Genomic DNA, 23335 nt, shown 5'->3' on the forward strand with positions numbered 1-23335 from the left:
TACTGGAGCTGTCCATTGGCTCTTCCAGAAGTAAATGGCTTAATGGCTGTCCACTGTTTCAGACTGTTCACAGCCACAGTCATTTTTGACCCAACCAATTGTTGATTCAGACACTCAATAAGAAAAATAAACCCACAAAAGGCCTATTAGGTTAGCAATTTCAGTGGCAATCAATCGATCAATTGGTTAATTTCAGCTCCTTGTATAACATAGTCATGTACCCCTAGTCCAATTCCTTGATGTATATGTGATACAAGTACCACATAAATATTGATGATATTGAACTCAGTGGCTCTGTTAACTGATATCTATTCTGTACAGCAGTTTTACCAGTCATTAACTGCTGGTACAATAAACAATCATCTCAATATTTACCCCTAATCCAAACATGACAACACAATCATGTTAGCCGCCCATCGGCTAATTGGTCCAAACCAATAAATGGGGTAAACAATGTTTATTTGGATGTCAGCCAGTACGTGCTACATCAATATTGATTTTGAGCAATTATTAGTCCTTTCTCTCCAGGTGACGTGATATCACGTCATGGTCCCATGAGGTGCGGGTGACGTGCATAGCACATCATGCCCTTCAGGTCGTACCCTCTCTAAATGTGCCAAAGCCATACGGGGATAGATGGTGACACTGACGAATGAGAATAGCCAATTATGGTCCAATTTCCAGCAGCCATTTCTTCTTCCTTCTCTAACCAAGTGAGCTAATTGACTCCTCTAAAAAGGGAAATAAGACAAACGTCAATCCTGCGCACACATTCATCTCTCTCAAAGGTGCCAAAAAACTCCAACAACATCACAATTTTTCATCTCCACCTTTGTCATGTTGGAGAGAGATAACGGTATAATTCCACTTCTTTGTTCGTTATGAGACCTTCTTACCTTTTAATTTACAGAATGTCATCTGTTTCTTTTGGGACATGTGCAATGCCTTGATCAAGTCTTTGCCTTGGTTTTTCGGCTTTGCTTTCAATCTCACCTTCTTGAGATCAAGTGCCAATATTTTTTCTGCTCCAGCACTTGCATTGCAACTCTCTGTGATGCTTAAAAACTTCAATCAGTCAGGCATCAATGTATTGCTTTTTCTGTGGCTTTCTTTTGTTCTTGAGCTCCTTATTCACAGCATAAAAAACTTCACTTAGTTCAGATATTGCTGAGATATAGGAAAGACTCTTATTGGTTTGTGGAGTTCAGCCAGTGATGGTGAATATTTCAAGGGAGACTTCTATTCATTTTCGAGAAATGACCACCTTGCATTGCTAATCAAAATTTTTCAGACCCCTTCGCCAGTCCACATGCAAGTCTGCAGTGCACTGATACCATGCCAGAGTGCCACCTCTTGATAGCGAGCAGATCCCAACCTTAGCAGTCTTGCTAATTAGTGTGTCTCGTTTCTCGTATTTTTCATTTCAACTCCTGGTTGACTGATTATAATTTTGCGTGGCGATGACAAAAATCGATGCTTGATGGAAAAGGTAAGAAATGCTCGAGCATAGAAAATAGCATTAGAGTTGGTGGAAAATGGTCCATCAGTTTCAGTTCTCAAATAGACACTGGTTCCTGAACAGTTGAAAGTTAAGCAAGTTTGAAATCGACTGTCTGTTTATTATTGAAATTAATCAATTGGGTTTTGTCTCTCCTGAGACCATAAGGCCATGCATGACCTTATAACCATGAGACCACGGCACTCTTGGACTTTATATGTCACCACATTGATTAGGGTAAACCAATGAGCTGTTGCCGGCACAAAGCCGTAGATTATCGGGAGGTAAACAGTTAGCAGTCAATGAAAAATTAATGAGAACGGATCGCCTGAAATTGATTTCAGTTTGATTTATTGGAAAGAAGTCAGCTCTCTTGTGCAGTTTGCCTGAGACAAACAGTTGAATCAACAGTTGAATCAATAACGGCTGGATTGTTGAGACTCGTGGAATTTCTGAGTCGGAGAAGATGCTCTCTTTTTCATTGAGAGAGTTTTACTGTAAACTGCCAATCGTAACCGTAACCATCTCTTTTCTGACCCTTGGTCACTTCTCACTTCACCCCTTTGATGTTCATGGTTGGAAATCAGTGGGAATCATGCATCTAAATCAGGTTAAAACAGCTCATGAACCATGGTCTTTACAAAATTAGGAGGTAATTGAAATCGAACAAGAAACAAGACACTCAGTCATGTCCTAGAATCAATGGGCAAGTGAGGAATGTCACAGGGTACGATATTGAGTACGCTGGGTGTGGCATTAGCCACCTAATCCTCTTGATTATGATCATCTCTGATGGTATTACCGAAATCGTTACTATACTCAGTAGGTGTGGTCATGCTAGGATGGGTCATTGAGCTTCTCACATCCTCTGCTGATATCGGCACAGATGCCTTGATTGTGACGTGTCTGATGTACCGGTAATCCATAATGTTATCGGGCTGGGGACCAAAGCAGCAAGTTCCAAATTTTAAACATCTTCTTTGAGAATCCACCTTGTAATACTGAGCAAATGAAGCGTCTTGTCATCCATGCAGTGTGTAACAGTCAACCAGGTGAACATGATCACACATTTGAGTGACAGATTTAATGTTTTTTTATAACTGTTTGATTGCAATTGTATTGCCTCATTAGACCCTTGAGTGAATCTTCCTGTCAGAGTTTGATAAGTGAGAAAAAAAAGTGACATTGATGATTTGATGTTGTTGTGAAAACTCAGTAGGAAATTGAAGAAATTTGCTGTTTTGTCATGCAAATGTTCTCACGTACATTAGCTTGTTTGATTTTCGAAGACTATCTTTGGCTTTATTACCTGCAGAAGTTGAAAAGTTCATTGAAATATTTGCATCTTTATTGTAAGTTAGTAGCATAGTATGTTGTTTTCGAGCTCAAAAGTGGTGGATCCGTGTGGTGGATCCATGATTTAGGCGGGAAATTCAGGATTCGTATAAAAAATTTTTTTTTTTTTTTTTAAATTAATTTTATATTATTTATTAATTTATTTTATATTTTGCACATTTACTTCACAATGTGCTTTACAATTTCACAACTTTGGTTCTCAATTCTCACATTTTCTTCACAATTTCACAACTAGGTGCGAAGAGACAGCTTCAACATCACCATGTTAGAGGTTACTCCCGATGTTTGGTTCCTGCTACAGACATGCAGAAGTCGATTCTTCGAAGCGGCCGATGAGACAACCTGGTATCTGCTTCACCAAGACCATCTTCCAAAGTTACCTGCTACACAAAGATCGTCTGCCAAAGTTCCCATGAAGGACTACCCTTCCAAAGAAAAGAAAAAAAGGCCCTTCTAAGGACCAAAAAAGGTCCTTCTAAGGACCAAAAAGGCCTTTCTAAAGGCCACCCCAAATATTTAAAAAGAGATCAATCGATGCAAGCTTGTAGTAGTATGGGCTGTTGTCACTCCAAAATATGAATTTCCTGCTGAGCTGATTGAAACGCCCTCTTTTATCCACTTGAGAACTATTTTTAAACGAATCCTGAATATCCCGCCTGAATCATGGATCAACCACACGGATCCACCACGTTGGAGCTCGAAAACAACATACAACACTACTTAAGTTTATGAGTAAAATTTTTAAACAGTTGGTCAAAAATACCTCTCTATTGAAGACGCCTGTTGTATATATGCAAGCAAGTCATAAGCCTGATCATTGACCTCTTAGAAAGGAATTTATGGTATATAGTGGAAGCTATGTTACCTGTGAGGCTCTGTTGTTGCCCATGTTACATACAAGTTTATAGTGCTAATTGCTGTTTTCCACGATAATCTCGTATCATTGGTTGTATGTCGGTTTCCAACAGTCATGCTTTTGTTGTTTCTTTTGTTGCTTGATTAATGCTCGTGCAGAAACACAATAGATGCAATTAGGCAAAAGGGCAAAAGTGCTCATGTCAATGACAACAAACTACATGTTATTGAACGGGTCATGATATACTAATCTGACCTTAGGTTGTAATATCATGATGTCATCACGCCTGCATGCTATGACAAAAGGACAAGAGAAATCTGGACCAGCTGTTTTGTAATAGGATGGGACTGAGAAATTATGTATATGAAAAATACTGTCATCTCTTGGTGCTTGGCACTTTTTGCAGTGTCTTCAATGACTGTAAAACAGCACCATCATGGCCTGACACATTAAAACTTCTTTTTTTTCCTTGCAAAAATCATTATTTAGAGTACACAAAAGTACAATATAATACTGATGCATTCAATTAAAACGCTGGGGAAAAACAATCACTGTTTCATGATAAAATGCAAAACTGCTGACAAAAAAATTCTTTCTCTATTCCACATCTTCCCTCGGTCTCTGGTAATGCTGATATATCTAAAGCTACTTTATGTGTCTGGCTGCTGGAACTGCATGATCTATAGACGGCAATGTCTTTTTCTATCCCCAGGATACTCGTCTTAAATCAACAACATGCTGCTGCATTTATAAATTTATGTAAATGTTATTTACGTCGTAACTTCCTGACTTGGTCAATGATTATTCTGCTTTCTCTTTTTATTATGCACTTATTGAAATTTATTCTTGCACCCTGCCATACATCTTATGGCTATGCCCAATACTAATTTTAGTGGATTTGACGACTTTGAATCTGTGGCAGGAATCAGAACCAAATGGCGAGATGACCCTATCAATCATGCTTGTTCAGCTCAGACCGCATGGCCATGGCGCTTACACTACAGGACTTCTGATTGGCTCAGACAGCCTGCAGTGGATCTTTTACAGTTGTCTGGGCCAATTCCTGGGCAGAAGTACCAAATGATTCCTTTAGGAAAGTAGCAAATGCTCCTTCCCCAGATTCCGAACAATCTTGAAGATGCATCTGACCCAATGCGAAACAGGCGAGATTCGAATACAGACACTTTGCAATAAGCAACCCTCACCTAACCAACTTATACACCTTAATCAGAGCACTGATTAGAGGGGTAGGTATAATTACGACTTTGAGGCTATGTGACAACCATCATTAGAATCTCGTTACTGAATATTGAATTCATTTAGGAGGAGCGATGACATTTCTATATCTAATCAGACATGTTGGAGGGCCATGTCTCAGGGTTTCTGTCAGTGAGTTGACGCCTCCATGGTGATGGCTGTTGCAGACGTGTCACGATGTGTTTGATGTTGCTGACACCTGTTACTACAGTATTTCCATGATAATGTATGTGATCGCTTTCGCTAGGCCAAACACAACATCATCACCTTATGAAATTCAAATTTGCTGAAACCACAACAAGCTCTGCATCAAAAAATTGTCATTAGAAAATATCGACTATAAACTCTCAATGTGCAATAAAACCATCCTGTAATCCTGTATTTGATTGATATTAATCTCGGCTCCAATAACGGCAGCCAATCAAATCTGTTCTGATTACCTGACTGTGATTTGAGCGTACGCAGTGTTCATTAGAGTGCAGGAAACTAATAGAGTATCTGTTACTGCGGAGCGGATGTTATGTGGAAACTGAGTTGAACAGAACTTTGCTTGGTCAGTGCAGAGAAGTCAGTGCTGGGTGAGCTACGTTGAAACTGGCCACATTGAAAGGGCCTGACAAAATGTAACAGATCCTTAAAAGTTTAAGTCTAATTCAAATCAAGCTTACAATGAATCTGGGATAGTGAGCCAATACTGGGCTTTTTGCATAATTCAGATGCAAGATGGATGTAATGCTTCGACCGCCATGCCCGTGACATTTCTTTGTTGATCAAAAGTCTGTGGCTGACTACTAAACATCCACTATTTGTATGGCGGTCTTCAAGTCCTCATGAATCTGTCTTCTGCCACTATAAATCATTCAGTGTTAATGGTCAATGATCGGCGATGATAACCAATAGCATTGGTCAGCCATGGTCAACGATCAGCCATCTTCAACAATCGGCCATGATAACCTTTAGTGTTAGCACTTCCACAGCGAGATTTCCCTCGACCATTCTGCCGATGCTTGAGTTGCCTTGTCATTAAGTTCGCTTTTATGCATGGTTGGACATTTTGGTGTGGTGGACTTATTCTTACCACTATAATATTGATTTCCGCACGGCACTTCTAGGATGATCAGAGTAATACATACCTTGAGAATACCGTTGATCTGCAAGGTAAATTGCAATGGCTGAATTATTTATACAGGACCCATCTTGATGAAATTTTGATGAATATTCTAAAATATTCAAATTCCTTCCTTTCAAACATCCATCCCATTATAAGGAGCATTTCACCCGCACCGTGCATTTCAATTTAATTGAATTAATTTTGAACATTCTCTGTCATTTGAATGGTCCATTAATTAGCCTAGGCGTGGAATGATAGCAATTTTCCCCTTCCCTGATAGCAACATTAAATTACAGGAAGTAGGGAGTGCCGCCATAAAATCACTTTTGAGCACCTTTGATTTCAGCGTGGTTGAGACGCGAGAAGTCACAGGCTATTCACCTGGACATATTCATGTGTCTGAGCAAACTCTTATAGTATATTGTCACTTGCCTTGAAACACTCTGCTACAGACCATTTTATCGACCATTTTTCTGCTATGATAGGCTGCATTTGGGGTTTTTGCAATGCACTACTGACTTTTTTCGATGAGCCTGATGGAGACCATGGCCAAATAAAGATAATTGATCACCTCACGTAGACCAAAGGTAGCAAGGACGCCTACGGCCATCCCACTGCGTATAAATGAATAATAACAAGCCAATGAAGACAGAGTATAATTTACCCGCTGAGAGCTCTATATGCTCTGACCGACTCCACCACTTGACAGATGCTGCATACCTTCGCGTGACAAAAAATCTCAGAAACTTGGTGTGAAATTGGTCAATCTAAAACCTGGTGGTACCAACTCTGTATGTTTCTGAATTGCTTGATAAAAGTGTGTTGGGGTTTTTCAGAAAGTGCAGTGATTGGAGGGAGGTTTGAAGGTGCTTGCTTGCTGCCCCCTATTGCTTATAATTGAACGACAACAACTTGGCCCTGGTGGCCATTCCTAGGTCCTGCCTAGATCTTCCCCAGTCACGGCCAGGGATTTCTCTAGAACGTCTTGATCATCTAAAGCTCTCTGCAGACGAACAATTTCTGTCTCTGCGACCAGCGATGTCGCCATGATAAGATGATGATTCAGATTGGAAGGCAAGCACAGACTGGTTAAGTCACAACCGTCATAAAGCTCTGAGCAGTTAAGTTTTCAAAACTTCAGTCCTTTTTCAATTATTTTTCTTAAGAAATGCTAATCTTAAGCTGAGATAAATCTCACCCAAAAGGATTGCATTTAATGGATTGATTTAGCTGAGATGGCAGAATGTGATTCATGACACCCTAATGTGAAAAGTGTTTTTTTCGAGCTAATGATTCCACTCTTCGTAATCAATATCTTTTCCTTGGTTTTCAGGACTGTTGAAAGAATTGAATGTCAAAAGTGACTAGTTAATGATATGTAAGGTTTAGTGAACAAGTGTTAAATTCAAGTTTCATGAAATAGGAATTTTAAACCCAACAAGCAGTGCTTTTCTGGTATAAAAGATTTTCTGAACAGTCTTTTGCAGAGTAGAGGTGTTTCTGACCAGCGAATTAAAATTCCTACTCTTCTTACATTTACCAACAAGTCATGGTGAGAAAATTTCTAAGAACAAAATTTATGAAAAACATTTTCAATCCTCGAATCTTTGATCACTTCAGAGCTAATCATTGAGGCGCCAAGCGAGAGAATTGTGATCAAAGTTTTAGCGACGACCATGTCTGTAATTGACAAGGTTCAAAGCTTTCAATATCACAGCTGCACAAGGAAAGCACGACATTGAACAGCCCTGGAGCGGACTCGGCAATGAAATCAGAAATTAAAGCTTTTGCGGTCGAATGGCAGACATTCACGACGTGATTGCTCAGCTACTGATTTTATTGCAATGTACAAGTCTATTGGAAAGAATCTAACTATCCATAACTGGTTATAAGAACATTTACTCTGGGCTCATCCGTACAGAATACAAGCAAGGGCAATAACTTCTTTTAGGGTAAGCGATATTGCCAAACTGAAGAAAACCCTCGTTACAACCAAATCTATTCCAATCATATTCAGTCTGCTGGGTATGTACTTTCCTTCCCTGGGAATCGTAATTCAATCCATCACCGATTCCATTTGGATGTCTATGACTTGTAATTGGAGGTGATCTTGCTGTTCATTTTCGTTAGTGTCTCTTGATAGGTGCCGCTGTGGAAGGCTGTTACGGTAAATAAGTAATGGTTGTTTCATAGTGTCGGTTGCAGAAATATGGTACTTCCAGGATGCACTGGTAAGGTCACATGGGCAAGGCTGACATGTTACAAATGAAAAGTTATTGTCATAATATTATCATCTCAGGACGAATTCAGGAACACAACAGTCTGCCCTCAGCATGAGGTCAAATCTCTTCCTGTCCAGTGGATTTATCTGAGTAGTTTTGCTACAACAAAACTTGCTAAAAACTATCAGATTAATCCTATTCGAGCTAAGGTTGCGTATTATATGAATTGACAGCCATCCCACGCAGTGCATCACCTGTCCACATTATCTGAGACGTCTATTCAAATTGGAAGAGTTTTATTGGTAATATTGACCTTCTGATGCCAGCAAGAGACAGAATGCTTTGATACTGTTGACAGTGGGTGTTATCAATAGTGTGTCGCTGTCTAATTCAAGGGCTGATGTCAAATATGTAGATATTGATCTTCCCTTTTAAGCGCTCAGGGAAAGGAGCATCTGCCGTTTTAACCCTCGGTAGGTCTGAGGTGATCTGGATAGTTGACAAAGAAATTGTCCCACAAAGTTAGAGGATGACTTATCATCGCTGAATGTCACACATGATATGTCGAGGTTGGTTACTGATAGGATATGGCACATGTCTCTCACAGAGTTTGCTTGTCATCGCCTCGAGCAAATGCGACAGAACGAATGATTTCTGTATCTGCACGTTCCACATGATTTATTCATGATGGAGAATTGCTCCCATGCTGCTACTGATTGCATCGTTTTCAGCGCCATGCTTTACTTCATTGGGATACAAATGTTGAGTTGGTTAACTTTGCAGCAGATCCACAAATGAGATGATGGTGGGGAGAATGGTGTACGGACTGTTATCCTTGCAGACGTGTTTGCTGAGGAAGGTTCCAATGATGTTATATTCTTCAAGAAGCGATAGGATTTGATCTCAGTAGTGCTTCTGAATGAAAGAGATAATTCCCCCCAGTTGCCTCAAGGAATGTTTTACCTTAATGGCAATGTATCTTGGCATGCCACACTCTCAGTGTTTATGTGCAGTTCTCCAACCTTCAGCCACAGCTGATATAAAGAAGCGTTAGAGAGAAGCTTCTTGATCCTGCTTGTTTTGATGTCAGGTTCAAAAGCTCAAGCGCAGGTGTCTTTCATGCAAATAGTGTCTTCAGAGATGCAGCTAATGTTTACTACAGACTTACTGGTGATGATTTACACCTGCAACTTGTTGTGGTGAAGTTTTCTTTAATAAAATAGTTCAGGTGCTGAGATGTCTCATCATCACAAAGCGTTAGTAGCCCTGGGAACAAAACAACAATAGTCCAAGAGTACATGTATTGTACATGCCGGTCACCGATCCAAAGGTTGACCGCCCTCAACATTGCTTAACTTCCACTCTGGGGCCAACGCGCCAACCACTGGGCCATAAAGGAGTTCCCTTGTGGTTGGCGGGTTAAGCCGTGCCATATACCTGGGGGTACTATACATTAGTACATACTTTTTAAAGAATACAAGTACAGAAAATGAAAAATTCAGTTTCCGTATTCTGTATATCCTTATTTCTGGTGCATCGTGGTTTATCCTCCTCTTATCTTGACTTTGCCGTAGCAATTCTGTTTGCATCTTTGTCACCATGGAGATGATGGGTTCTGCCAAGTGTTGGGAAAATGAGGCTGTGATTTTTCTTGGTGAGTTGGGATATGTTGTGGGTTAATCCAGGAGTAGAATCCTATTGAAGGTGCCGTATTACTGTAGGCTATTATCGACTTGGAATTATTCGAAAGTTGGAGGAAGTAAAACCTTTCTAATGTTGATTGTCTCCCTAGAGAGGCTACAGCATGTCACTGGGAAGAAAAATGTCAGCCCTGGAGTCATGAATTATGCGCAAAACCATGCAGTGTTAACCTTTGCGGTAATACATACATAGAATAGAAAAAGAAATCTCTAAGTATCATACCTCTAGATGTTATAAACGTGTCTTGCATAAGGTCATGAAAAAGTGTCTCACTTTTCTGTTATTTCTTTCCCATCTTTTCGAACAATGATACTCCTGGGGGTGTGGCACCGTCAGCTCAGCTTTCATCAACCTGCACTAGCTAATGGGCATTGTACAAAAACAACAAGATAAAAAACTTCGAGAGGTGTCTTGAATTTGGTATCAGCTTTGGTCTGATTGATCTCAGAAATTGTCATGTTGCCTTGTTTCCAGATATGATAGAGTTTCGTTTATGAGAGAGATGGCGGAGTTGCACAATGGAAGTTCCGTCACCTCTGAGGTCCCAGGTTGGATTCCAGATCAGTTCGGTATACTCATGTGATATAGAGGATGACTCTCCTCAACGCTTAGGTAAAAGAAACATGCTTGTTCAAGTTGTTGTCGAGTGTCATCAATGGAGCAAACAAATTTCTCAACTTTCACTCTCTAATGGTGGAGACTAGCTCTTCCTTGATGACATGTTATTAAAGCATTGAGTAACGCCTGACGTGGAAGTGATAAAGAAGTGAAAATTGTCTACGAGTTCATGTTACCCATTATTACAGGGATTTAAGTGTAAAAAATCTAAATGCATTAAGCACTTTAATGAGATTTAAATTGAGATTTGTTGTCAATTTTGTGAGAGACAAAGTTTCGGAAAGTTTTTTAGATCGTTAATCCATACTTGATACAAGAGATAACTGGAGAACCTTTACGAAGGAATACAGGTTGTAAGTTATAAGCAACAAGCTTTTTTCACCTTGTGAAAACAGTAATCAGATAAGCTGATAGATTTGAATGCAGTGGGTGTACAAATAAACCTTATGAAGTTCATCATTGCTTGAATATTAATGCCAGAGTCATTGCATATGGGGCGTCCGTAGAGGGTTGATGTGGAAATCTCTCTGTGGCAGAGTGATTCCGCTAACGCTAAGCCACGGCAACAAAGAACATTGAGAAGAAATTTCAGTTGAGAACCCCATGCTGTGAGGTGTTCAATGCTATATTACCCCTGAACCACAGCTCAGACAAGTCAGATACCCCAGGTATCGAATCTGAGATGAGCCTTCGCTCTCCTTTGAGATGGTTATAAGTTCTGTTCAGTATCTGGAATTGGCTTTGGCAAACTCCATCCTTGATCAGTTGTGCCAAGGACAGTTCTCTTCATCTTGCGATTACATCCGGATTACCCGGTATGCAGTACTCGATATGAACTGTGCCAGGAACTAGAAGCAGTTTAAAAGGCTGGTGTCCTTATCGGGGTTTAACCTTCTGAACTGCCATACACAATGCCTCACTGACTTGTCAGCTTTGCCTGTTCTGGCTTCATGGAAGACCAGCACTCAGCCAGTGTTTCAACAGCTAAACTTTTACGTCCACAGGTGTCTACAGAGCTGAGGATGCGCTTTGGTTCATGCCGTTGATGTTAGGGTTCCTGACACCCAGAGTGCACCAGAAACAAATAAGATGTTGTGGCCGCTGGTTTGTCAGAAGAAAGCTTTGGATCGCCTGTTCTGGCATTATCTACCTAGAAATGGACACATATGGAAGATGAGTAGTCTGCTGACGAGCTGGTATCGACTTGAATTGATGGGGTATATCTGCTCTGCCAGGGGCGTTGATCTACCAAGATAGGTCGACCTTGTATGTCTGCCCGTGGGATGGACTTGAGTGATATTGGAGATCCATGAGGTATAGAATGTGGATGAAGTGTCGATATGTGTTCATTGGTATATCTAGCTGCGGTTGATTTGATTCTCACTGTCTTGGATCGGAAGCATTCTACTATACTGTGATGTGAAAAATAAAGTTGTTTCCGCAAGCATCTTTCCAGGTCTGGAGTAAAAACGACTGGGAAGGCCTCTCTTTCAAAGTGGCCTTCATCAAGAACTCCCAGCTCCTGTGACCTCACATCAAAGCCACCACCACCACCACCCCCACAATCATCATCAATTCGCATTGTGTCAAATGAATACAAATCATTCCTGCTGGGTCCCTAATTGCTTTAGTGCTTCCTTAATGTTAACGGACACCTGTCGTCTTCTGTTGATATGTCAATATTTTCACTATCTTAATCAAGACAAACAGTTCTCACCTTCGGTGGTTTGTAATATGAAAATGGCAGGTGCAGTGGCAAGATTTACAATCTGAGTCAGTTGGGTCATACTTGCTGGTTTTGGCAAAGCCACCTACTGGAGGAGGCTTTTTCATGCAAATTGCCTGATACTTTTGAGAACTATTGGGTCTCACCCACTTCCAGTCCAATCTGTGTTTCTCAAGGCATCAGCTTTAAGCAAGTGGATGAGCTATGCATTAACAAAAAATGTGATTTTGAAATCGAATGACAAAGTAGTGAACTTCTCGGTAGCTTCAGTTGTTGAGTTATCTCAGCATCTCTTAAAGCGTGTCTGTTGCTGACAAGATTAAGTGGCCATAATGCCATGGCATAACTTCTTTGATACCACATCAGTCAGACGCAGAGTCTGTCTGAGGTGGTGAATCCATAAACATTGGCTGATATGAATAAAGTCTAGCAAATGCTTTTACCGGTACTTCAATTTTGTACAGAAAGGTCTGGTGTAAATGTACATGGAGTTTTAGATAAAAGCATTTGCTAGTCTTTATTCATATCACCCATTAGCTAAATGCATTTACATCTTTTTGCATTTGTGTTCATTCTTGGTGAGAAGGAGACTTGCAAATGAATAGATGTTGTCAGTCCTAATCATTCTTCACAACAAAAGCTATCTTGCATTTCCCCCAAAAAGCCCAAACTCGTAATATCCTTCAGCGTGTCTATGTATAGCTCTGACTCAGTTGTAGCACCATTTTCTCATCAATAATGGGGACTGCTACTTGCAATGAATGGTATTTGTCAGGCCTAATCATGTTTTTACATGTATACTTCTCTTCATTCATTTCAGACCTGATCTGCAAAGCCACTTGTGCCCACATTCTCTATTTGTGAATTTTAACTATCTCAGCAAAAATATTCATGGTTTCTCCTTGTTATATTTTCCAGCACCTGACTGCCTCAACTATATGCAACAAGGTATCGAGTGTATAAAAGTCCGCTCAAATAGTCGCCAATATCATAGACTTTTTACATTGGATAAAAACCTCACGGAAATACGATGGCAGCCCACTTCAAAGAAACCCCACAAAGCTAGAAGTAAGTAGCAAACCTTCAAAGGAGGCGGAGGATAAATCGTGTTTTTGATGATAAACATGTTTTAATTTTGTGCTGGTTACAGCAGCGCTACAAGTGCTAGTTTGTGTTTTGCCAACAGTCACAGACAATACCCTTGATGTTGTAGTTAAGATGGTAGGCGGCATTGTCTGGTGTGGTAGCAGCATCAGAATCTGAAGGTAACCCAGTCCTTTTGTCCACCAAATGCTTGAGAAAAATGTAACACAATTTGCTACAAGCATCTCCCAGAAATAGATATTTCAACAATCAGCTATGGTTTGATATCTTGTAATGTCTTTCAAATCATAATGTCTACTTTATGGCACCGCAACTATTCAAAAGATATCATTATAAATGTTTGCCAGAACGGCATATACAGGATAAAATCGCAAGACTAATTTTCTGTTATTGTTGGAAATGTTGTTATTATGGGCAATATTTTTGTGGTAATAGCATTATTCCTGAACTGTTTCTGTTCATCAGTGGGACTGTCTGGTATAAGTGAATTTGGAAAAATGATGGGCTGTCTTTGGTAGGTTAGTGGAGTCGGGGAGGTGTGAGTTGTTGTAGATTGCTGTGTTACCTTCGATGCCCATGTCACTTTTGACTCACAGTGTAACAAAGGGTAGGGTGGCCAGCAATTCAAGGTAGGATGGCCCTATAGATACCCTTTACAAAACGCTAGAGTAAGGTGAGTGGTGAGCTGCCAAGGTAGGATGGTCTACCCTGACAAATGGCCTTTTGGAGAATGCTGGATGTAGTAAGCAGCTAAAGATAATGCTTGATGTCAATGACCTGGCCTCAGCTCTTGGATGGTATCCGTCATTACTTCAAGGACACCGGGTTGGCATCACCAGCCTAATGATCTGACCACGTGTCTCTCCTTGATCATGGCTGTGGTCAAAGAGGCCACTGTTACATCCTAAGGTTACCTCCAAGGGACATCCTTGTCATTCGTTTCAGTATCATCAGCTCATTGACATGGCGAGGATCATGAAGATAACTATGTTTGTATTGAGATAAAAAGTGGTTGAGAAAAATGCCGAGCTAGAAATGCCCAGTTTCGGATAATAAGAGACTAATTGCTACATACTAGTGATTTATAATTGACTCATAATCTCCGGATATCGACGTCCGTATTACCATTTCTTTATTTGTTTCAAGGACACTGTGGATATGCTCTAAGTAGGTTGAGCCTAATGGACTCTGCATCTGTCCAGAGCTCAGCTTTGATCGAAGGAAGAGGTTATTATTATATTAACCCAGGCTTACTTAGCAAGGGAGGTTGTCATCAAGTGTCTTCTGGATTAGCTGTAGGACATGAGCAAAAACTGAGCTGGTCGTAGGGGAGGTTTGGAACGTTGGTTGGTTGTTATTTCCCAATTTTCTTAATCGTTTGTGTGATCGCAACATGGCCTCGAATCTGCTTTATCTTGAGTTTGAGCGAGTGGGTTTGGTACCTGTGAGAGAACAATCGCCTGACTGAAAATAGCATTGCTTTTGTGGTAAAGGCCTTTTTGTGTTCACTTCCAGTCCACTGGCGACTATGGCGATAACACCTGCCACAGCCAATAACCGCTGGAAACATGGATTCCATGTTTCAGACAGGGTTTGTAAGAATAATCAACCTAATTGCAGACCTCTCAGGCTGTGTTAGAACTGTCTGATTACAATTAGGATGTCGCAGCACGAGACTTGTTCCTTAATGATTCAACAGATGGCTAGGACATCATTAACGAGGTTGTCTTGTCTTGTCAGCCCTATCTCTCTCTGCTCGTGATGCCTTTCGTGCAAAAAACGAAGTTGTTAAGTTAGGAGCGTAATCCATCGAGAAAATGTTGTTTTTATGTCTACTACTTATTTCTACTTTCATATGCCTTTGATGAAGCTGTATCATCAGTCTGCACACTTTCTCTCGCTTTGAGACAAAGATGCAGAAAAAATACGTACTCCTACAAAGAGTATTTTAGCTTGTTTGAAGTGTGCAAGGGATACATGTAGCTTTGAGTTGCCTGCAAGTGATATATCGCTTTGTGAGGTAAAAACCTCAACTTAGCATCAGGAATGTTGAACAGGCTTCAGGTTGTGTGGTATGTAATGGTTGTAGTTGTTGTAACCTCATGCAAACCTCCTCAATTGCTTCACACGTTTAAAGCCATACCCCAGATTTGCGCAGTGTGCAAGACTTATCATATACAGTAGATCGCATCCAACGCTTTAGGGTTAAACGCGTCTTTCCAAATTTCCCCCATATGTTGTTGCATTAGGATGATAACCTGACCATAAAATTGAGTTAGACAGAATCCCACTTGTTCATAAAATTCAATCAGACAAAACTGATTGAAAATATTTCTGCATTATTGACAGAAATTGCATGGCTGGGTTCGATGATTATGATTTGTGTATGATACAGCATATAGAAACAGTGACAAGGTGTCTCAGTTTCCGTCGGCTGTTTGAATCACAATTGACATTGTGGATGTGACCAAGCAATGTTTTTCATCCAGAGGTCGATTTCTTCATTTGTGATTCTCCTCTCAACCGTTTTACTCGAACAAGATCCTGCTCACACCAGCCTGAGGCTGACACGCCAATCTTGTAACAGCCTAATGCGATGCTGCAGATTAATTTTTTATCTCGTCTTTGATTAGAAGTAAACACTGATGCCTGAAGACAGAGAATGTTTTCATGTTTTCTCTCTAATTTCTCCCAGTTACATACTTCTGGCTTCTACAGGCTGCGACCATTATTACTGCCATGAAATATAGGCTTGTGAGTGTATTCGAAACAACCCAAAGTCCTGCTATGGTAGGATGGGTTGGCGAGTCTTGCCTCAGATCACTTTGTTCTGCTGTATCAAAGTTACATCACTAGACATCCTTCTACTGTGTTAGAATATCTTGCGCCATATATGAAACATACACGCTGTCTTGCCCAGGGGAGAAGTCAATCTGATACCTTATCATATCAAGTTTCACCCGTCGCTTTAATTAAAGGGAAACCGAGTCCAAGCCTGAGGATAGCTAAATGTTTTGGTTGATATTTACTTTCAAGATGTAAGTTGCATCTTCTTTCCTATGCTTAAAGACTATAATCGCAGCATGTAAAAGGTAACTGAACATCCCCTTTCATTCCCTCATTGAGCATCACAGGTGAAGGCTCTCTTAATGCATCTGAAGTTATGGATTATGTACTATACATTATTAAGCTGCCTGGATGAGTCATATGTTGCCACCACATATCACTTCTGCATGAAAAGATGAGTGATCTAGGGATGCTGGTCTGTCCCGGTTCAACCAAGGAGTTTCTAATACGGATTGATTTACTTTAAGTCCCCTTTCAGACATTCGATTTAATCTGATAATGAGACCCTGGTTCTGCCCACGGCACCGAACCAATCTGATGCTGAAAAATTGAAGTTTTTCATCTTCTTCTTCAACTAAAGCTCTGCAGTCGCTGCCTGAAGACAGCTATTAATGTGATCAACCCAACTAATGGTTTACTTTTCTCTGAGCCCTGTGGTGGTTTCGTAGGAATTGAAGGTGAATTCTAAAATGATATTAAATCTGGCGAGTCAAATAGTTTGAATAAGTGTAGGTCCTTGCTTATACAGCCAATATTCTAACTGCATGAGAAGGTTCAAAGAACTTGGTCAGGTTTATTCTCCATCATGAAAAAGCAATGACCCTCTTTGCCGGGTTTTAAATAACCTTAACTGGATGACATCAAGGACACAATTTTGGCCAATTTCAAACAAAATGCCACACAGATCAGTGACTCAGTGACTGTCATCAGTGCCTTAAAATAAGGCCCAAGGCCTGCTGAAGAAGTCATCTATAAAACGGCATGTAAGCTGCTGTAGACAATGTTTTTAGCTTGTCTCCAATATTGAACATAAAAAAACATGTTGCTAATGCCGGAAGGCTGTATGAATTAAACAAAGTCAGTCATGTATAAGTTGCAAACATTTCCTCGTCTGGTGATGTGATTAAAAGTTGATTCATCATACGTGACAGGATTCATAAGCTAGCGTGTTGCTTTGTGTTCATATTAATCAGTCTTAGTGAAAGCAGCATGATTGTAACTGTACACTGAGACTTTTTTGCACAAGTACATGTATTGCTTGACTGGTAGCTGGTAGGTGACTTGTTTGTAAGCTGCAGGTATTGTCTTACCAGATATCTTCATTCTTGGAAAGTGCTAAACAAATGCCTGCATGGACCTGAAACTCTACCAACATAGTCATATCGGTGATAAAACTTTGCCCACTTCTTTGGCCAAGGATGATCATGACTCCACATCCTCTAGGCCATTCCTGAACCTGCTCGGTGTCGATTCTGTATGTTTGCTGCCAGCAAAGTGCTACTACCCCTGAAGACAGGAACTGGCATGTAAGCGCAAAGTAAAAAACTTTTGCCAGAAAACCTGTAAAAAAACACAGTCACAGCAACAAAGCGCCGTCTCCATGGTGCAGTCATCAAATTGCCTCTGTTTGTCATCGCACAAGCTTTTATCCTTATCAATTAATTCACCAGAACAAATGGTGATTTTAGGCCACTAATATATTCTGCATTATCTTGTATTGTTTCTGTAAACCTTGGGGCGAAATGGTGCATTAGCCATGAAGAACTTGAAAAATGATTGCTTTGTAAATGCTCTGATATGTCGACAGAAATCTTACACCCTAATTGTCTTGTTGTTGCCAGGCCATTAATATAGGGGAATTGCCTGAACCTACCAGCTTCTGATCTTTGGTCTTTTTGACAGAACTGAACTTGACATCTGAAACACATCTAAAAACCGCTTGATAACTATTGACTTCAGGAGATATGCTATGAAGATATTTGGTTTATGAATGCACTTTTGAGCAAAGCCGGCATGTGAGTGAAGAGGCTTGAATCCCCTACTACCTTTGATTCCTCACAACTGCAGCAGTTGATTTATAGTACATTTGAACCTTTCGAACTCAGTTGAAGAAAGGCAGTGAATAAGAAGCGATATTTGGTTGGAACTTGTTGGACTTCATTTCAGTTAACTGCTCTGTTGAACAGAATTGGTGTCAACAGTGGCATTTGTCTGCATATCTACATGAATGCCCAACTGTGAAGTGACCCAATTGAAGTATACCCAATTGCTTAAAAAAACTTGTCTGAGTGTTAAAGTTGCCATGTTCATAAATGACCAAAGATCTCTTTTTCACATTGTCTCTCAAGTTGAAATGAAGGATGTGGCATCTTATGAATGGCACTTTGGCAGCAACAATAACAGTATAAACAAGACCTCTGTTAGTATTTGTCTCCCTATAACTGCAGATCTGCTTGAGTAGCACTGTTTGCCTGAATACTGCCTGTCATATTTCTAACTATCATATAAAACTAACTGACATGCATGACATGCCTGCCTGCTGCTTGATATGCTTGGATATAGACATCTCACGGATATGATTGATTGGCTTGCGTGATGGATGGGTCTCCGAGCCAGGGAGAAGCGGAACCTCCTCGCTACACAGATCAGGAAGTCAATGTCATGTACGGTAGAACCTCTCTATTAAGGACACCCTTGTGATGGACAAATGCTGTAGAAATACAAATGATAAACAGTAAGATGACTGTCAGAGTCTATACTTACCATCGAGGCGGGGTGGACTCCCAGTCAAGTGTTTGTCTTCTTTTGATAAAATAGAGAGGGTGACTCTGTCTGACTGTGTGGATTTTCTTTGGTCAGCTGTCACCTAAAGAATGACACAAATTGTACCGTCCAAACTTCCATCCGAAACCCTGTCACAACATGTGTAATCATCCACTGTCAACAATAATTATCACCAAGACAGATGAGCCAACACAAATCTCCCAACCACTCCTAATTTCCCCTCAAGTATTTTTCAATTCGTAGAAGCTATCAGCATTCTGCAAACAAGGCAGGTGTTTTAGCTGCAAATTAAGCCCACAATTACCTATGCTTGTAACGAAGGAGACAACAACTTTAATTTACTGAAGCAAATGAATCAGAGAGAACCTGATCAAGAGAGTTTTTTCAAAAAGTTACTGAGTTGCGCGCTGAGCGTCAATTCGGACACTGCAGGCGTTCTGCTTGTGCTGATATACTGTAGTTAAAGAGACCACTTGTGGACTTTACGTTTCTCTCCCTCTGGCCAAAAATGTGTTACTGCAGCTTCATATGTAGTGATGCAGAATGCCTCTATCCCCAGCTTTACACAGCTGTTGAGATGGTCTTGAGGGTGGATTGGTAAAAGCAAGAATTTAACTGCCTGTTTCAACTTTAGAACAGAAACCACCGCCTTTGCCATTTGCAGTAATACCAGGCAACATTCAGCCATGGGTGGGAGTTCTTGTTGGTAGACATTCTATGTTTATAGACACTCTCCAGTTTGGTATCAGCTTTTTAAACCAGAGCAGTACTTTGGTTTCAGTTGGATCCCAGGAAGCACAAGTGCGGCAGGTTTCCCTCCTCAGGTTACAATGATTGTCTCAAGTGGAATGAACTGTATTGTACTTATGTCTGATGACAGAAGTGACTCTTGCATGCTGACCTGAGGGGTTTTTCTTGGCAGTTTGATCGAGCATGAAACTATCACAGACATTGGAGCTATATCTGGAGATTCGTGCTATTGGCATCTTATTCTAATGACCGGTTTTCCACTAATAAGGCTTTTACTCTAACAGACTTATGTCCATTGGAGGGGGCAAGAAGTATATTATCTCTGACGGTTTCCAATCACTTTTGTCTTCTGCACAGATATCAAGGTTTGTGGTTTATTTTGAACTTGAGGACTAAAGCTTCCTCATTATAAGCCTTGTTGATCCTTCTGGTAGAAAATATGTTGCTGTGATCGTTCCTTATCGATCTGTTTCCGATGAAGGTCGTCTTTCACTCTGATCAAAAGTAGTTCTTGCTTGTGGCACGTGTCACTTTCAAGTGTGCTTGCCAAAGAAGTGATTGCTGGTAAAGTGTTTGAGGCCACCTACTTGAATCATGTTGACACTTGTTGAGTGTAATTGCATACATCACTTGAAATGGGCGGCAGCTCATGCAAACATTGAAGCCAACCCTGGTGTTTCAGTCCCCAGCAATCCTGCCCTGGAAGGCTGCTGACTCATAGTGCAACTAGTATTGGGAGACCATCAATCCGAATCGACCGCCCATCTGACTCCATTGTTCCAAAATGACTGAACAGGGATGAATGATGTATGAAACCACGTCACACTAACTTTGGGTTTTTACCCTGAGTGGTTGGAGCTATCATTTATTGATCAGTGCTTGAGACTGATGATGTGCTTCAGTGATGTTTCGGTGGTGACATGTGTCACTTTCAAAAGCACTCAGTAATTCTGAGATTGCTCGCATGCTTGCAGGCACTTGTTTCGATCTCAATGAGAGCTACAATACCAATACAACTACTACGTCTGAGTCTGTCTCACTTTTGGCCTTTCGAACAGTTCAGTGATAAAAGATGCCTTTGGTATTATGAGTTGAGGTCAGGAATGACTGAAAAGTGACCATCAATTTGTGCTGTGTGTCAGTTGGAATATCTTGACTGTTGGTCAAATTCCACTGTCTATCTCAAATATCATTTTAATATTATTGTATATTGCAAATTCACTGTAACATTTGACTTCATTCCGGAAGTAAATAAACTGCCATATTATAAAATATTGGTGTTTCTTCTATCTTTCAGTTCCCATAGAAACAGTAAAAGAAGTACGTGTTGGAAAAAATACGGACGTTTTAAGAAATCAGGAAGTAGCCGGGATATATCCGGATGAATGTGCATTTTCAATTATATACGGAGATAGTTTTGATTCATTGGATCTCATAGCTAATACGCCGGATGAAGCTAACATATGGGTGACTGGACTAACGTGGCTTCTCTCTATGGGCAAGGACAATACGTGTAAGTAGAGCTGTTATCCGTTTGGTTTAGGGTGGAATAGTAATCAACTCACAGCCAGCCCCGCTGTGTTATCCTGACCTTATCCTTATCCAGGATTACCTCACAGGGACAAAATATGTTCTGGTTGTCACCCCCCCCCCCCCCCCCCCCCCCCCGTTCCCAGGTAAATGACACAAAAAGGACAATCAGTTGCTGGCCTGACCATTTGTGATTTGTTTCAGGAGCATGCGCTAATGATAATTTGATCGGTTATATAACCTCAGTGTGTTCATATTCGTGCTTACATTGTAAATATCTTATTATATTAACTCAGTTTTGGATAGTCTGATTGTCAGGGGATTGGATAGTGAAGCAGTAGTGTTACCGTGACCAATTATGTACACTGTGTTATACTGTGCGAGAATTGATAACATTGGGTTGGGTCTAATATAGATCAAGAATGCTTATCTGAAGTTGGTTGGATATTGAGTCGATACGAGTGAGTTATTGAGTGCACCAAATACCTAACTTGATGAAGAGAAATAATTTGGCAAAGTGGTCTCATGATACTTTGATAATCTATGATAATCATCGCGGACAAGTCATTAGTTTATTAGCAGCGGCCCCGGTAACCCACATTAACTGTTAAAATGAAGTTGCTGGTACCATTTTGCTTGTATTTGAGAATACCTTGTGTTTGAAAATACCTTGTATTTTAGAATACCTTGTAATTTAGAATCGATACTATAGCAGTGATCTCCACATTTTGAATTGCACCTTGTCTCCTATTCTTTAAGAATAATTACAGTTTCTGTCATCTCCACACAAAAAATCATTACCATGGTAACTAAAAAAACAGTGGGGAAAGTATCAGTGACTTGTTTTTAAAGATTTCCCTTTGTCAGTAGACATCTTCAGGAAATATCTTTGCTATCTGTAAACTTCTTTCCAGTTTTTTGTCAAAAGAGCAAACAAACTGTTCCCATGGCCAAGGGGAGATTTGTTGATAGTGATGATTCAAGTAATACAGTCTATAGAACCTCGGGAAACACAAATTCTTCTTCCGAGATACTAAATCTTGGTCGAAGTTCCAGAAATGAGGGAATGAGGTATGGTTCTGTTGGGATACTTTCAGTAATCTTAGCTGCTTTGAAATCCGCGTAGGTGTTCAATTACATTTTGATCGTTTCAGCTCCAGATGCGGTGGAAGAGCGGTTATCGCAGCAAATGCGGGACCAGTGGTTATTAGAAGTATTCAAATCTGCTGATCAGGACAAATGTGGAGTATTAGACGAGTATGAAGTGATAGAATTAATGAAGAAATTAAATAAAAACATTACAACTCGGCAGATACAACAAAAAATGAAGGTATGTTGGCCTTGAAGAATATCCCTGGCAGTTGTATCCATTCCTTGTGCCATCTTTCCAAAATGCTTTTTACCAAGGAGCCCTTGTCTCATTCCATCAAGAGACAAGATTCCTCAAACCAATATTCTCTGTAACCGAGTGTCAGCTATGCCAGGACATGCTAAATATCCAGCACAGGGGGTCTCCTGTACTGTGGACCAAAACTCAAAGTCAGCATCAAGGATTTGTGTGGCGCTTCGCTAGAATTCGCTTCAGTGATAGGTGTTAGGACCAAAAAAAGCAATTAAGCCCATGTGTTCTTTTTAAAAAACCTTTCTAATTGTATTTTCAGGAATTACAACTTGACCGCACACAGAACAATGAAAATAATCGGGGGCGTTTAGACAGTGATGACTTCGCTAGTATATTTAAAGATATCACGACAAGACCTGAAATCTATTTTCTACTTGTAAGGTGAGTCGTGTTTCTCCATCATGTTTGCATTATCGCGCAAGGATCTCTCCCATCATCTGATCATCAGCACGGCATTGTGTGAGCCCAAGACCATCAGGTGTCCCTAGCTTCCCCTCACGGTGTTAAAATATCACCCTTGTACAGCGCAGTAGGTGAGCCCCGCTATACATCATTGCCTTCCTGATGGAGTGA

General features: G+C 40.5%; 1 protein-coding gene across 3 annotated transcripts in view; it reads left to right on the top strand.

Annotated features, from left to right (window-relative positions):
* The window catches only part of LOC135492175 (inactive phospholipase C-like protein 2), a 55070-nt gene that overhangs the window by 9475 nt on the left and 22260 nt on the right, over positions 1 to 23335 (top strand). For all 3 annotated transcript variants that reach the window (XM_064778421.1, XM_064778423.1, XM_064778422.1), the window contains exons 2-5: positions 13264 to 13413; positions 21128 to 21343; positions 22515 to 22690; positions 23022 to 23143. In XM_064778421.1, coding sequence (XP_064634491.1) covers positions 13264 to 13413; positions 21128 to 21343; positions 22515 to 22690; positions 23022 to 23143 — 664 coding nt within the window. The remainder of the gene's footprint in view (positions 1 to 13263; positions 13414 to 21127; positions 21344 to 22514; positions 22691 to 23021; positions 23144 to 23335) is intronic.

This window comes from Lineus longissimus, chromosome 8 (assembly GCF_910592395.1).
Source record: "Lineus longissimus chromosome 8, tnLinLong1.2, whole genome shotgun sequence".
NCBI lineage: Eukaryota > Metazoa > Nemertea > Pilidiophora > Heteronemertea > Lineidae > Lineus > Lineus longissimus.